Source organism: Biomphalaria glabrata, chromosome 3 (genome assembly GCF_947242115.1).
Source record: "Biomphalaria glabrata chromosome 3, xgBioGlab47.1, whole genome shotgun sequence".
Lineage (NCBI taxonomy): Eukaryota > Metazoa > Mollusca > Gastropoda > Planorbidae > Biomphalaria > Biomphalaria glabrata.
Genome location: NC_074713.1, coordinates 32,721,659 through 32,738,018, shown reverse-complemented (window position 1 = coordinate 32,738,018; position 16,360 = coordinate 32,721,659). Strand labels below are relative to the sequence as shown.

Below are 16,360 nucleotides of genomic sequence, written 5' to 3'. Positions count from 1 at the left end.
AACAAACATTTTACAAACACTAAATAGCAGCGCCGGACTTAACCATTGTGACCAAGAAGTCTTGGAAAGAGAACAAGTAATCTGCTATGTATATTCACCCGTCACTAAATAGCAGAGCCGGACTTAACCATTGTGGGGCCCTATGCGAAACGAATTTCGCGGGGCCAAGTTTGGGTAGGGAAGCTGATAATAAGTGAAATTTAAGAGTTTGTATTAAAAAATAAATTTGTCAATGCATTTTATTCATTCTTTACTACTTACAGAATTACTTTACGAGCCTTGCGTGTAGCAAAGTCATACAGTATATATCATAATAATTTTGTTTCCTCAATAGCAAGAATTACCAAATGTTTCAATCTATCTTTGAGAATTGTTGACCTCAAGTAATTCTTCATTAGTTTGAGGTGCGAGAAGCTTCTTTCACCAGATTACACAATTACGGCTGATGCATAATGCCGTGCGTAAGATTAGCGTTTTCCATATTGAATGACACCCCAAAATGACAATTTGTGTCTATATATTTCCGTATATTTTAAGGACTTTTTCGTATATTTTGCGATTTCGGGAGATTTCCAGGAGCTCCTGGTAAATCGACAGGAGGGCGCGGGAAATCTGTTTTAAGTTATAAAAAGGTTTAATTTAATAATTTGTACACCTTGAATTATAGCGGGTCCTATAAAAGTGCGGGGCCCATTGCTGTCGCATAGGTTGCAGTGGCATAAGGCCGGCCCTGCAAAATAGCGGCGTATGCTACGCTGCCGGTCTACTAGTTAATCAATTACATAAACAGTGATATTTATTTGTAGCATGTGCGCTTCTATCGGACACATAGTTCTGATATAAAGACACTTCACCAAAGTGAAGTGAGTGAGAGGTTTTGTCCTCATCAACTATCATTTAATAAAATCTTTTTTTGCGGGGACGTTGCTTCTTGTGTTACTGCCTAGCCACTCCTGTTGTAGACCCACGAGGGATTCCTTCCTTATTCCCACAATGTATTGCAACAAAACCCGAGAAAGACATAATAACAGCGTACGACTCCTACAAGTAACGGCCTGCCAGATTGGTTCAAAGCTTGATTTGACTACGTGCAATAGACTCAGTATAGTGAAGCTCACTGGAGTTGAGGATTTTCTTTCGTTCATTTCAATCATTTTTAGCGGCCAACGAAAGGGGTAAAGACGCTATTAGTTTTGTGTGGCCTGTCTGTCCGTCCCGTTTAGATCTCGTAAACTAGAAAAGATAGTGAAAATCCGACATCACAATATTTTAGACCATTCAAAGTTCTGATGCAACGGCTACTTTTTTCTTTTCTTTTTTAAAAGCGAAAAATCAAAATTTTAAAATCACTTATGCGAGCAGTTTTTTCATAAAAATTCACCACATTTACAAGTATTCACTATTAATAGTAACAAACACTTGAGGCTCTTTATTAGGGGAGATAATGGTCTACCATTTTTTCAACACATTTAAGCAAACGGTTGTAGATTTTTTGTCAAAATTTAGTTTTATATATTTATTTTGATAAGTTTTGTAAGTTCTGTTATACTAAGTACTATATTTACACAAAAATGTTTACTATTTTTTTTAAAGAGAAAAAATCTATTTAATATGCATATAAGTCAGACAATTTAAAACAACAATTAATAAGTAATTGTTCATACTGCTATATTATTATTTATATTGTATGCATATCTAACGAATAAGATATAATTTTTTTTTACAGAAATGTTTTATTCTTGAGGAATAACAATTAGATATTCATCATAAGACATCAATTCGGCCAGGTTCACATCTAACTTCACATTCACTTATCCTTTGGTCTGCTGGAGCACACAAGATGCTAACCTTTTTTTCTCCATTTGTCTTTGATAAAATTTCATTGATAATATTGAAACCTACCTTTTTACCTGCCTGGGTGGACCACTTCGAGGGCCGATTTTCAGTTTGTGTTTTCATACAAACTGTCTTTGTCACCTTGTTTTGAATTATGGATGTTTACATAGCCACAGTGAGGGTTAGCAAACTATTACATAGCCACAGTGAGGGTTAGCAAACTATTACATAGACCTAATGTTGCCAGCTCTTTGTCTACAACTAAAAAATCCTATGTTAATGCCGGATCTATTCACAAGTATACAAGCAGGATCTGGTGCATTGGTTACATTGATCTTTTAAATAAATGTTTGTATGGAAGGGATAATATATTGGTTGTTGAAAGTTTGTAACTTTTAAATTCATGCTGAAAATATCGAAGCCCACCTTTTTACAATCATTTCTTAACAAATAGAGAAGACCCATTCTCTAAATATGTGGGAAAACACAAAAATGTCTGTAATCTTGTAAAATGTTTAAAAAAAAAAAAATAAATCGTAGGCATTATTTTCCAGTATAATTCTTATTGACTTTTCTTGTCTAGAATACTGGTACTAGAAACAAAGTTATCCTTTGACTTTTACAGAAATAATAAAAATTACATCTATTTCTGCCAAGAGGTTTTTTTTAAACAAATCTTATCAACTTGTCTGGTAAAAGGTTTGTACACGTTATTTCTCCCACACCCAAACTCGAGTCAAGCTGAAATTTCGCACGCACATTTTTTCTTTTACCTGACAACCCAAGAAAAAAAATATTAATCAGGTACTTAAATATTGGTAATTAATTATTTTGTTGCATATCTCAAACAAGGGAAAGAATTAGTACTTGACTGAAGTGGTGGTATAAGTTGAATTAGTCCCCTTTATAGATCGTCGTCTGTCTTAAATAGGTCGAGACTATAGAAATAAAAAGCAACTGTACAATCTTTCATGTTCATGTCTAATGTGCACGTAGCCAAGTACGAGTAGCTGCTAGTCCAAACAGTAGGTGTGTCAAAGCATGTGTTGGTCAAGTGTTTTTTTTTTTATACAAGGTGATTTGGGGGGGGGGGGGGATAGAAATTAGTATATCTTTTTTTCCCCACATGTGCTAACAAGAAATATTCGTGTCTATAGGCATGTGTGTGTCGATACTCCGATAGATCAATGATTGTTCTATGCTATCCTGTGGCGTCTATTCCCTTTCACCACTTGTTCATCCAGTAGGTCTCAAGAGTTTGTTCTTCTGTCTCTCTAGCCTAGCGATGCTAGGAAGTTGCAGCTAGACTGTCTAGTAGTTGACATTGGAACAACATCCCATTATGAAAGAGATCACAACTAGGCAGATAGGTTTCTAAATTTATTCCACAACAGACATAAGTAAACAAACATAACTACTAAAATACACAACTGGCATTCAGTGGACTACTCAATGAAACAACAGAACATAGCTCTTTGTCTCAACCTATCTAAGCCACTGTATTCCATTGAAAACAAGAGCAGCTATTATGCATTCGCTTAAATAATTTTCAACTGATAATTGCTTTGACATTGACCAAACAAACAGGTTAATGTATGTAGCCAGAATACCAGAGGACTACTTGCTGGTCATCTTAGAACAAGTTGATTCACTAGGGCTGACCCTATCAATCACACACACACATATACAGGCTGAGAGAATTGACCTCTACACTAGCCAATAGCTAACAACATGTAAAATGTGTCCTGACTGGTTTAAAAAAAAAGCAAACTAAAAGTGACATGAAATCAATGTTACATTGAAAAGATTGAATACAAACTGAACAACTCAAGCAGTCAACACAAAGTTTTTATGGGTTTGGACCAGAAGCAAAAACCCAGTCAAGACAATGCAAAAAAATTGTCATCACAAAACTGTCTGGGTCATCTCAACCCCACTATTGAATAAGAGAAAGTCTTCCTTTCTCTCTGATGTATCTTAGAGAGCTGTGATACACAAATACAAATCTACTTAGAGAGCTGTGATACACAACCAAATAGAAATCTACAACAAAAACTCCATTGTTTTATTAACTGTGAGTCTAAAACAGGTCAATAGTTTAGTAGACATCACACTGGTGTAAGGTTAGTTGGAGCTGCTATACACAATACACTCTGGACCTGCAAACGATAAACTTAGTGCAAAGCAATGCAGCTATTTCAACTTGCTGCAACATCTAAGACACTATGAGTAGAGACTGTAGAACAGAAAGATGTGCAGACACCACTGACTACTTGTTCTGGTTGGTTCCATTAATATAATGGAGAAAGTAGATTGACTTTTGTTGTTCCATAATGTGATGAACCAAATAGACAAGACTGAAACAGTTTGAAAATATACACATCTTTGAAGCATGTAAAAAGGAAATGTCCTTTACCATGTACAATATAATAAGCAATTTACTAGAGCATAACAATGTCAATTGCATTAAAAATTAAACATTCCAATGTCTTCAAACATAACAATAGAGTTTCAATGGCACACACTCACAAACACAACATCAGCAAAAGCAAGTCCATCAGTTAGGCCAGGGTTTAAGTACCATATCAACTTCAGTGCTTCATGAGAGATTCTCAAGTCCAATACAAGTCTCTATATCTTCACCCCACATTGTGGACTAACAAAGTTAGCAAGTAGTAGAGAGAACTCAAGCAGACCAGGACAAAGGACTTTGAAGAAGTAACAAAAGAACACACTTCTCAGGAAACATAAAATTTATTTATAGGATGAACAGCATTAAAAAAAATGTATAAACCTAGACACAAACACAGCTTTCTAACACGCCTTCACTGGATAGGGGGCAGGGGGGAGGACACAGAGTAGTGTATGCAGCACACCAAATGATTGTTCAAACCTGAATGAACACAAAATACTAGGCAGAATTCCTGCTGTGTGATGCTATCAGTCAGACAGACAAACTTAATATATCACAAAGTTGACCTGGACTAATTAGGAAAAAAAAAAAACAGTTTAAAAAAATTGTCTGTAGCTCCTAAATGAGAACATCACCCGACAAATTGTTGACTTATGTACAATAACATATCAGCACAGACACACACATACAGTCTCCTGACTTGCAGTCAATGACTGAACAACTAGAAAAGTGTCAGAAAGAAAGAGCTCTTCACTAATTCACATTTAGGCTAAAAAAAAAAAGGTATAAATAGGTGACGAAATATTTGATACATCATGAAAATACCCGCAACATTAGCATTGAGTAACTTTTGTTTTATGCTCATGAGCATATTATGACCTTGAGAAAACCTACTACTTTTTAGATGACTTATTTCTAGGGCACATGACATATAAGACTTCATCACACAAATATTTGCATCATTGTATTCTCTATATACAATCTTCAAGAGACTTCCACTGACATGTTAACACAGTTCAAAAGCTTTGCTTCAACAGTGCAGTACATTCATTATTGCCTCATCAGTCAGTCAGTCATTCAATCAAGCCAGGAGAACTTCATTGTTTGAAATGTTCTTTAGCAAAAGAGAACTGGGGTAGGGCCACTATCAAAAGCAGTTGTGGATTATCTGAAGAATTATAAATAGGTACAGTCCTGCTTAGATCCATCTCAAAAGACAAAAAAAAAAAAAGTATAAAAAACATTAAATGAGAGGAAATAGAAGAAAATTATTATTCACTTGTATAATTCACTATTTATATATTTATATCAATGATGATGATAAAATAAATATGTATTAACAGTCAGGTCTTAGCCTTTCACACTGTGACAAATATACAGACGTTAAGATTTCTTATTTGTTTTCTTGCTATTCATTTCCAACCGATCCAATTTTTTCCATAGTTCTTCTCTGTCTTTTTCTCTTTTCTTTTCCCTGCAAAAGATTTCATATGATATAGAACGTGTACACATTATAATGAAACGTATACATATTATAATGAAACTTATACATATTATAATGAAACTTATACATATTATAATGAAACTTATACATATTATAATGAAACTTTAATATTACAAATATAACTTCAAAAAATTGAAAAAATAACATACCTTTCAATACTTATCAGACTTTTACTTTTATAGTAATACATAGAGATTCAAATAAACTAGTTTAGTTAGGTAACATTATATCTAGTTACAATTCTAAATTTTGTTACAATTCAGAAATGAAACCAAGTTAAAGTAAATTATTTGAGTCGAATCTTTAAAAGACTACAAGAAAAGGATCAAAAGTGTGAACTATTAATTTAATTCTAAAACTTCATCTAGGATTAGATTTTGCTAGGGTTAGTTCTACTCATTACAAGAGTAGTCCTGCAAGCTTAGATTAGAGTACAACTCATTACATGAGTAGTCCTGCAAGCTTAGATTAGAGTACAACTCATTACATGAGTAGTCCTGCAAGCTTAGATTAAAGTACAACTCATTACATGAGTAGTCCTGCAAGCTTAGATTAGAGTACAACTCATTACATGAGTAGTCCTGCAAGCTTAGATTAGAGTAAAGTACAACTCATTACATGAGTAGTCCTGCAAGCTTAGATTAGAGTAGAGTACAACTCATTACATGAGTAGTCCTGCAAGCTTAGATTAGAGTAGAGTACAACTCATTACATGAGTAGTCCTGCAAGCTTAGATTAGAGTAAAGTACAACTCATTACATGAGTAGTCCTGCAAGCTTAGATTAGAGAACAACTCATTACATGAGTAGTCCTGCAAGCTTAGATTAGAGTAAAGTACAACTCATTACATGAGTAGTCCTGCAAGCTTAGATTAGAGTACAACTCATTACATGAGTAGTCCTGCAAGCTTAGATTAGAGTAGAGTACAACTCATTACATGAGTAATCCTGCAAGCTTAGATTAGAGTAAAGTACAACTCATTACATGAGTAGTCCTGCAAGCTTAGATTAGAGAACAACTCATTACATGAGTAGTCCTGCAAGCTTAGATTAGAGTAAAGTACAACTCATTACATGAGTAGTCCTGCAAGCTTAGATTAGAGTACAACTCATTACATGAGTAGTCCTGCAAGCTTAGATTAGAGTAGAGTACAACTCATTACATGAGTAATCCTGCAAGCTTAGATTAGAGTAGAGTACAACTCATTACATGAGTAGTCCTGCAAGCTTAGATTAGAGTACAACTCATTACATGAGTAGTCCTGCCAGCTTAGATTACAGTAGAGTACAACTACTATATATTAGTTCTTGAGTTTTTAGGATTTGATGATATAAAACTCAGGAGATAGATCTACTTCCAACTGAATACATTTGATCAAATGAAACTATTTATAGATCCCCAAGGAGTGTGCAGTCCATGCACTCCTCTAAAATCTTACTTTGCTCTCTCAGATTTATAATTGGCTGTTAGCTCGTCAAACAGCTTGCTGTTCATCTCCATGAAAGTCTTCAGGACATTGTAGACAAGGGCAACTATTGTTTGGTTCCAGTGTTCCTTAGAGATGCGATACAGGGCAGGGAACATGATAGGGAGCACAACATTAGAGTTTTCTTCAATCAGATTCATGATGTATTCATTGTTCCAAAAATAGAGAGCTCGTTCAGCTACCTACAATGATAAGTAAATCAAAGTATTTAAATTAAAAGGTCAAAGGTGACAGTGTCAATAAAAAACAAAGACAGCAACAAAAACAAGTATTACAACATTGTAAGTAGCAAGTAATGATGGGTTCCAACTTGACATTTAGTCATCTGAAAAATCAAGAGAGAAAAACATGTTCCTGTTTAAATGTGTGAAAACAGCAGGTTATACAAGTTTTTACAAACGAATGGTAGCTGTGCGGCGGTAAATATAGGTGCAGGGTTTCTAAATTTATTAAACCAGTACTCATAATCATAGCATAACGGCAGGGTTTACTAAATTTATTATACCGGTACTCAAAATCATACATAATGGAAACTATGGACAAACTGGTGGTTCTTTATACCTCCTATAGTTCGCTGTGTGGTTGTGAAATGTACATTGGAAAGCCTTATGAACCTCTCATTATAAACCCCATGAAAAGAGTACAGATGCGACAGAATCTTAAACATACCAGTAATCAATTGTGACAAGCAGGCTATAAAAGGATGTGGGTTGTGTGATTTTGTTTTTTACATATTTTGTTGTTCATGATTCATGTGAAGCTTCAAGCAAAGTTTCTTTGGTTAGTACAATGTGGGAAGAATGCTTCTCACTAAATCAATGAAAGCTCTAGTTCTCTCTTTTGCAACTGTGATAAGCGAAAAAACTTTTTACAAAGACAAAAGTTCTCTCAGTACTAAGTATGGCTAGATATGCCACTGCAAACCTGAAAGACAAACGTTCTCTCAGTACTAAGTATGGCTAGATATGCCACTGCAAACCTGAAAGACAAAAGTTCTCCCAGTACTAAGTATGGCTAGATATGCCATTGAAAACCTGAAAGACAAAAGTACTCTCAGTACTAAGTATGGCTAGATATGCCACTGCAAACCTGAAAGACAAAAGTACTCTCAGTATTAAGTATGGCTAGATATGCCACTGCAAACCTGAAAGACAAAAGTTTTCCCAGTACTAAGTATGGCTAGATATGCCACTGCAAACCTGAAAGACAAAAGTTCTCCCAGTACTAAGTATGGCTAGATATGCCACTGCAAACCTGAAAGACAAAAGTACTCTCAGTATTAAGTATGGCTAGATATGCCACTGAAAACCTGAAAGACAAAAGTTCTCTCAGTACTAAGTATGGCTAGATATGCCACTGCAAACCTGAAAGACAAAAGTTCTCTCAGTACTAAGTATGGCTAGATATGCCACTGAAAACCTGAAAGACAAAAGTTCTCTTAGTACTAAGTATGGCTAGATATGCCACTGAAAACCTGAAAGACAAACGTTCTCTCAGTACTAAGTATGGCTAGTTATGCCACTGCAAACCTGAAAGACAAAAGTTCTCTCAGTACTAAGTATGGCTAGATATGCCACTGAAAACATGAAAGACAAAAGTTCTATCAGAACTAAGTATGGCTAGATATGCCACTGCAAACCTGAAAGACAAAAGTTCTCTCAGTACTAAGTATGGCTAGATATGCCACTGCAAACCTGAAGGACAAAAGTTCTTTCAGTACTAAGTATGGCTAGATATGCCACTGCAAACCTGAAAGACAAAAGTTCTTTCAGTACTAAGTATGGCTAGATATGCCACTGAAAACCTGAAAGACAAAAGTTCTCTCAGAACTAAGTATGGCTAGATATGCCACTGCAAACCTGAAAGACAAAAGTTCTCTCAGTACTAAGTATGGCTAGATATGCCACTGCAGTATTCAACAGAGTTCAAGACATTTTCACACTTCAGGTCATTTTTATTTGTCACATCCCAATGCCTGCTGGATGGAGGATGTGTCCTGCAATAGGAGGACATGTCCTTCTTTTGCTGGATAACTGGTAATCCTAAATACAAATATAAGAAGCTTATAAACTACAAATTATCAACAACTACCTAAAATATTCATTTAAAGCAAGTCTGTGATTACTAACACCCACTTGCAGGAAGTTTTATCTATCTGACATCATAGGATATTCTACATGTAGACCAGTGATGCCCAACCTAATTCGATCCACTGGTCATTTTAATTTCCAACACATGTGACCACATGACCGAAAAAATGAAATGAAATTGTTCTGAAACTATTTTGGTAGAAACCTATGGATTTAATAATTAATAGGTTATTTACAATTATATTTTTTTTTACGCACCAGAAAATAGCTTCAGTTCTCTACTTAAAATGTAGGCAACAGAGTAGGTAGATTTACCAACGACTCATTTTGTGGTTTCTTTTTGGTAAATATTCCCATGGATCCTCCAACCTCTAGGCGTAGTTTGACAATCTTTTATTCGTGACTCAAACCAAGAATGCCACCATATTTATTTTATTATGCTGTTTTTTATGTTGTTGTTTTATTCGACAGCCACACCTTCTTTACAAAATAAATATGTTGGCTTATTATCATGATCTAAGTAAACTGAACTCATTGTGGCACTCTTCATAATAGGAAATAGATACGAATCATAATATCCAGTGGGTTACCAAAGTACTGTATACATTGCTCTCTAACCCATGACCCTTCCACCAAGATGTTTCTCATGGGTGCAGCTTTGCTTGGTTGGCTGAGTTATATTGCGAGAATACAAAGGACAAAAACATGTGGCACAGTCTATGGCCAATCTACAACAGGGGTAACCGAGCAATTACTAAAAATAGCCATAGCTGATGTGAAACACAGGGACAGAATGGGATGATGAATAGTGAATGGCAAATCTCTCATTCTAAGCCTCAAGTGTGTGTAAAGGGCCATTTGCTTGACCTCTCGAGGAATCAAGGATAAACATGAATGTAGTAATTAAGACTAACTCATTTTTGTCACATACCACACAATGACCAAACAATGTATTAAGACACCCAATGACATAATGTCAGAGTCATTCACTATCCCACAGCAGGCAGAATTGAAAGAAACTTACTTGAAAGTGAGGACTTGATACACATTTAGCTATCTGACAAAACAAATCCTCCTGTATTCTTTGAAATTGGGCAGGTTCAATCACATCTAAAATTTCTTCTATTTCTCCTAAAAACATAACCTGACAAAAAAAAAAAAAAAAAAGAAATGATACTAATTTTATAACAAACCTTTTTTCCATGTGCTGTCAGAGTCAGGTTATCCCTAAACGTAAATGCATGAACAACAAGCAAGAATTAGAAACTCATGAGCTTCTGTTTGTCTTGTCATCCACACAAACATGCCTTTAAAATTATAGCTTCTTCTATGCTGTATTCTTATTGGTATGGAGGTGTTTTTAGCATTTAATTTAACCATGTAATGCACTGTATTTTATAAAGATTAGATCCAGTTCATCTATGTATCTTTAATATACATGAAATCGGTACGTGCCATTTTGGCCCCGCCGTTTTGGCACCAGATATAATTTGACGATAATTTAATAAGCACGTATTGTTTATAACGTATTTATTTCACTCTACCGTAATATTGTAGGTATAGTATGAATTCTAACACCGTCCAGCAAATTTTTTTTTTTTTATAAATATAAAGGTTTTGCTTATTTCATGAATATAGGTTTACAATAAGTCAGATTCCTCAATAGTAATGACATGCTATCCCCTCCCCTTAATTTATATGTGAATTCTGCTAATCGCACTGGATGACATTTTTTTATTTCTTTCCAAAAGACAATTTTTTTAAATTTGACATTAGTGTAATACTTTCATATAACAAAAACCATGTTAACATCTAAAGCTCTATTACGCTGAATGACGACAATAAATCCACACATAGTAAAGATCAAGACACGGAATGTGGTCAGTACAAACTCTAACGTGAATCCACAAATGTAAACAAACACTAGGGGCGACAATAAATAGAAACAAATTCATGACACTAAGATACTTTGAAAAGATATATTTTGAGAAATAGGGTAGGGTGACATATCTCGCATTGACGCAGGTAGAGTTAAACAAATGAAGACAAGACCAGCACCGAGCACTGGCCGTTAGCGTCATGCGTCTGGCGATCATCTCCTTGGGACTGGTCATTACCTGTGACACCTATCTCGCCCCCTCTCTTCATTTCACTCCTTGTATATACTCTTTCCTCCACCCTTTCCTATCTCACACGTAAGATGATAATCTGTTTCTAGCACTACACTTGACATCCCTAGGTGCGAATTTATAATCCTTTATCTTAATTTCCGAGAGCGGCCCAAGGTCTACCCCTCTCTTTCATTTTTCTAGAAAAACTTTTGCCATTTCATTCTATTATATTTTTAGTTGAAAACCTGTGGCAGTCTATATAAACAATGAAAAAAGTCCAGTAGAATTGAGGAAAAGATAAAATTTTGAATGAAGGATATCTCTATGTTTTTGATAAGTTTAGTGAGGAACCAATTTTTAGTTGAAAACCTGTGGCAGTCTATATAAACAATGAAAAAAGTCCAGTAGAATTGAGGAAAAGATAAAATTTCGAATGAAGTTTAGTGAGGAACCACTGTAAGTATGAAGTATGGCTGGCAGCCTGGTGTTGTGTAATATTTGAAATTTAACAATAATTACATAACAAACTTAAATACCAAAAATAGCGGACAAAAGTATTTCTTCTGTACGTGAAAAATATGTCTTAACACTGAACTTAACACAAACACTCATGCAAAACATAAATATGCATAATTCTTTTCAAAGAAATAATACAATGAACGTGCATAATGTATTTCGCGCCAAAACGTCATTGCCAAAACATCCTGCTTCGCATGAAATATCACTTATTCACTGACAATAAATCTTCGGTTCTTTAAAAAAAAAATAGGGAGGGGGTATTTTAATAGAGCCTATCGTATATTTCAATATTGAATTATGAAGCCAAAGAATAATCAGAGTTTGTATTTAGAACTATTATAACATTAGTATCTAGCATCTAGCTTGGTAGAGTCCTTGAAGGATAGATGGGCACCACATGGCCTAAAAATGTTTTACATCTTGGATGTGTCTTCAAACTTGAAGATGATTACATCCTAGCCCAAGACAACAGTCCAGAGAACATACTGCCAAATAAACATAACCATAGCAGGGAAGGGGTGATAATAAATAGAATACACAGGACAAAAGTGGACAGTTCCAATTCAACGCAACATAATTATATATTATGTGGGGTAGCTATACAATTAAGAAAGGGGTTCAGCCATTTAATTGAAAGAGGACATGGAAAAAAAGGGCAGTTGGGGAACAAATCAATGGGAGTAGCCAGTGTTAAATATATATATATTAACATATGAGTGTGTGTATATATAAATATAGATGTAAGTATATTTTAATAGATTTGCTTTCTAAGTGAGGAAATTCACAAAAATACCTTTCATTTATTTGTCTGTACTTCTCCAAAATGGTCAGTCTATATATAAAGCTATTACAAATGTTTAATAGGCCTTGAGTATGTTTAGGAAAGTGAAGTTCCCCTTTCAGACCTTGTGGTCTATAGGGCAGATGATGAAGGAGAAAAATCAGACCCAGGAAACTACAGAACAGCATCACTTACCAGCATCACATGTAAAATCCTAGAACACATAATATGTAGCAACATCATAAACACTTAGACAAACATAATGTCCTTACTCCATATCACCATGGCTTTAGGAAATATAGATCATGTGAAACACAACAGGACTAATTGATGATTTTTCAAAAGGTTTAGATAACAGTGAGCTAATAGATGCTATCTTACTAGATTTTTCCAAAGCTTTTGACAAAGTTCACCACCATAGTTTGCTTAAAAAATTAAAATATTTTGGCATTGATGGTCCATTGCATCAGTGGATTAAAGATTTTCTGATAGGGAGAGAACAAACTGTAATAATAAATGGCTCTAAATCAACAATAATAACAGTAAACATAGGCGTCTGAGTACCTCAAGGAACAGTCTTAGGTCCACTACTATTTTTAATTTACATAAACGATTTACCAAATTGCATTAGTTCAGGAACAAATCTCAGATTATTTGCAGACGATTGCAAAATATATAGAACAATAAAAACAACACAAGACACAGAAGTTTGACAAAGTGAATTAGATGAATTACAGAAATGGGAATCAAATTGGAGCATGTTTTTCCACCTAGAAAAATGTCAGTTATTAAGAGTAATAAAAAAACTAAAACAAATTAATTCCACTTATCTTATTCATGGTAAACCAGTAACACAGACCTAAAAACGCAAAATACCAAGGTGTTATAATAAATGAAAAACTGTCATGGAATCCCCATATTGATGAAGCTATCAAAAAATCAAACAAAGCATTAGGGTTTATTAAAAGAAATTTCTATAAATCAAATAAGAACATAAAACTAAAATGTTATTTAACCTTGGTTAGGCCAATAATAGAATATGCATCCTCTGTTTGGGACCCCTCAACTCAAGAAAACATTAAGAAACTGGAACAGACATAACATAGAGCAGTGAGATTCATAACAAACGAATATTCACATTTGACTAGAGTAACACCTTTGGTAAAATCACTAAATTTAGAAAGCCTTCAGGACAGAAGACTCAAAAGTAAAGTAGCAATTATACATAAAACACTGAACCATAATCTTCAAATACAAAAACAAAATTTAATAAAATACTCAGAAAGACAAAGATTAAGGCACATTCCTCATCCCATATGCTAGGACAAATTTGTACAAATACTCCTTCTTCCCTAGTGCTATTAGAGCATGGAATGGATTGCCTGAGCTAGCCAGGAAAACCAGTGACTTGGCAGAATTGAAGTCATTGGTTAATATGCATGACTGAATGCATGATGCGTAGGACATAATCATCTTTTTTGAAGTAACGTCTGTATTATATAAGATAAGATGTAAAGGTCATCTGATTCTGTGGCCTATGGTTTACTAGGGTGTCATGTGGCCAGCACAATGACCAACCGCCTTTACTTTCCCAAACTAACGTCAGGTAACCATTAGAGCTGGGTGGACTCAAGAGGTGCCCAAAAGATCCAGAAATTAAAAATCCCAGTCTTCATCAGGATTTGAACCCGGGACCCCCGATTCAGAAGCCAAGCGCTTTAACGCTCGGCCACCGTGCCTCCAGGAAAGTCTTATAGTATAGGCTTTAATTATGCCAATATTTACGCAACACCTTTCGGTACAGTCTATCAAATATTTCAAATATTTTCTATAGAGATTGTTTATTTTACTTTTCTTCAACTGCCTTATATTTAAGTATTTTCTAGTTTAATAAGGGTTTACTGAGGATGCAAATTGCATGAACACAATTTTAAGGTTAGTACATTGCAAGTGAATTAAAAAAAAAGGGGGGGGGGAACACCTGAATCAACACCATGAAGCATAGTAATTAGCATGATGCTCATACAGACTCAATCAGTATATGTGTATGGAAGTGTTCAAAATTAGGATTTAATCAAGCCAATCTTTTTTCACTTTACCTTTTGGCAGAAAATTGTCTCAAGTTGAAATCTTAAATGAGTTGGTTTTGGGACATGTTTCAAACAAGAGTATATTGTGAGAGATCAGGGAGTACTCATTACCAATGGGTAAAGCTGCTATAAAGCTGCTATAATAACTAGTTAGAAAAAAAAGGAATTACCTCCTTTTGGCTGCAAGTTTTTGGCCAGAATCTCAATAATCCCTTTATCACCTAAAACATACGATGGTTAGAACAATTGAAACAAGCAATAAATATTTTTTTTTAAATAAATGTTTATAAATTTTAAACCTACTAAAAAACAAAGTTACAAAGACAGTTTGTGTGGAAACACAAACTCAAAATCAGCCCCCGAAGTGGTCCACCCAGGCAGGTTTCAATATTTTCAGAAAGAATATCAGATTAAAATTCTAACAAAGGCAAATGACAGAGAAGAATGGAGAAAGAAGGTTGACAGATCGTGTATGGTGCCCCAACGGTCAAGCACACCAAGGGATTGGTGAAAGTGAAGTTGGATGTGAACCTAGCCTAACTGATATCAAATAATGATCAACTAATTGTTTTGTAAAGGGTCAATTTCTTATTCAAAGCTTCAAGAAAAAAAAACATTCTCTTAAAAATATTTTCCCTTTAGCTAAGAGTTCAGTGGGTATAGTGCTGCGCTGAAGTTCGTGCGATTATATGAAAAAAACTACTTATTAATTGTTTTAAATTCTGTTCCACTTATATGCAAATCCCTGCAGGATTTTTTGCAGGGGGGGGGGGGGGGGGGGGGGGGGCAAGTTGCCACCTATGGCTCAAAGAGAATATTAAAGAAAGGAATTGGTGCCCCCCCTCCCCCCCCCCCCCCCATGTGATATTGAGTTGATTGTAAATAATTGTTTGATGAAATAAATTTAAAAAACTAGCGTGAAAAAATATTAACTGTTTATCCCTGCGGCCTGACAGTCTATGAAACAAAAAATGCAAGCGCTGCCAAAGCTGTCAATAAATTTACTACTGAATTGCTTCTGTAAGTTGCAATTCTTGAATCATTTTAGGATGAAGACAAAACTGAGCATTAGTATTGTTAGAAAAGCGAGACGTTAATGAAGAAACTAACGAATCAAGAAATGGAATGTAAAGTCCTGTTCTGTAATAATCCCAAAATCCAAACATCTGGATTTTGCTCGGTGTATCTGTCGACTGCGAAGTCTTGGCAGCACTAACTCATTACCAAGTTTGTCTGCCAGCAGTGTCACCTTACTCAGGATGCCATCCCTGAAGTGGGACTGTTACGGAAGAAATAGATAATCTTCCTGATGACACCAACAGCATTACGTATATCTGAAATGTCATTCATATCAATGATAACAAGTTGAAGGCTGTGTGACGCACAACGGACAATGTCTGCTTTTGGATATTTTTCATGAATCCTAGCCAGAAAACAGTTCTGAATGCTACCCATTACAGGGGCAGCCATCGTAGCCTTGGCCGAGTAGTTTGTCCATGTCTGGGCTGTACATAATGTATAATAATAATA

General features: G+C 35.1%; 1 protein-coding gene across 1 annotated transcript in view; it reads right to left on the bottom strand.

Annotated features, from left to right (window-relative positions):
• Positions 1-3,203: 3,203 nt before the first annotated feature.
• The window catches only part of LOC106078840 (serine/threonine-protein phosphatase 2A 56 kDa regulatory subunit epsilon isoform-like), a 29,872-nt gene continuing 16,715 nt past the window's right edge, over positions 3,204-16,360 (bottom strand). The window contains exons 8-11 of the mRNA XM_056024586.1: positions 15,001-15,051; positions 10,354-10,473; positions 7,192-7,421; positions 3,204-5,723 (exon numbers count right to left, since the gene is read on the bottom strand). Coding sequence (XP_055880561.1) covers positions 5,633-5,723; positions 7,192-7,421; positions 10,354-10,473; positions 15,001-15,051 — 492 coding nt within the window. The 3' untranslated portion in view covers positions 3,204-5,632. The remainder of the gene's footprint in view (positions 5,724-7,191; positions 7,422-10,353; positions 10,474-15,000; positions 15,052-16,360) is intronic.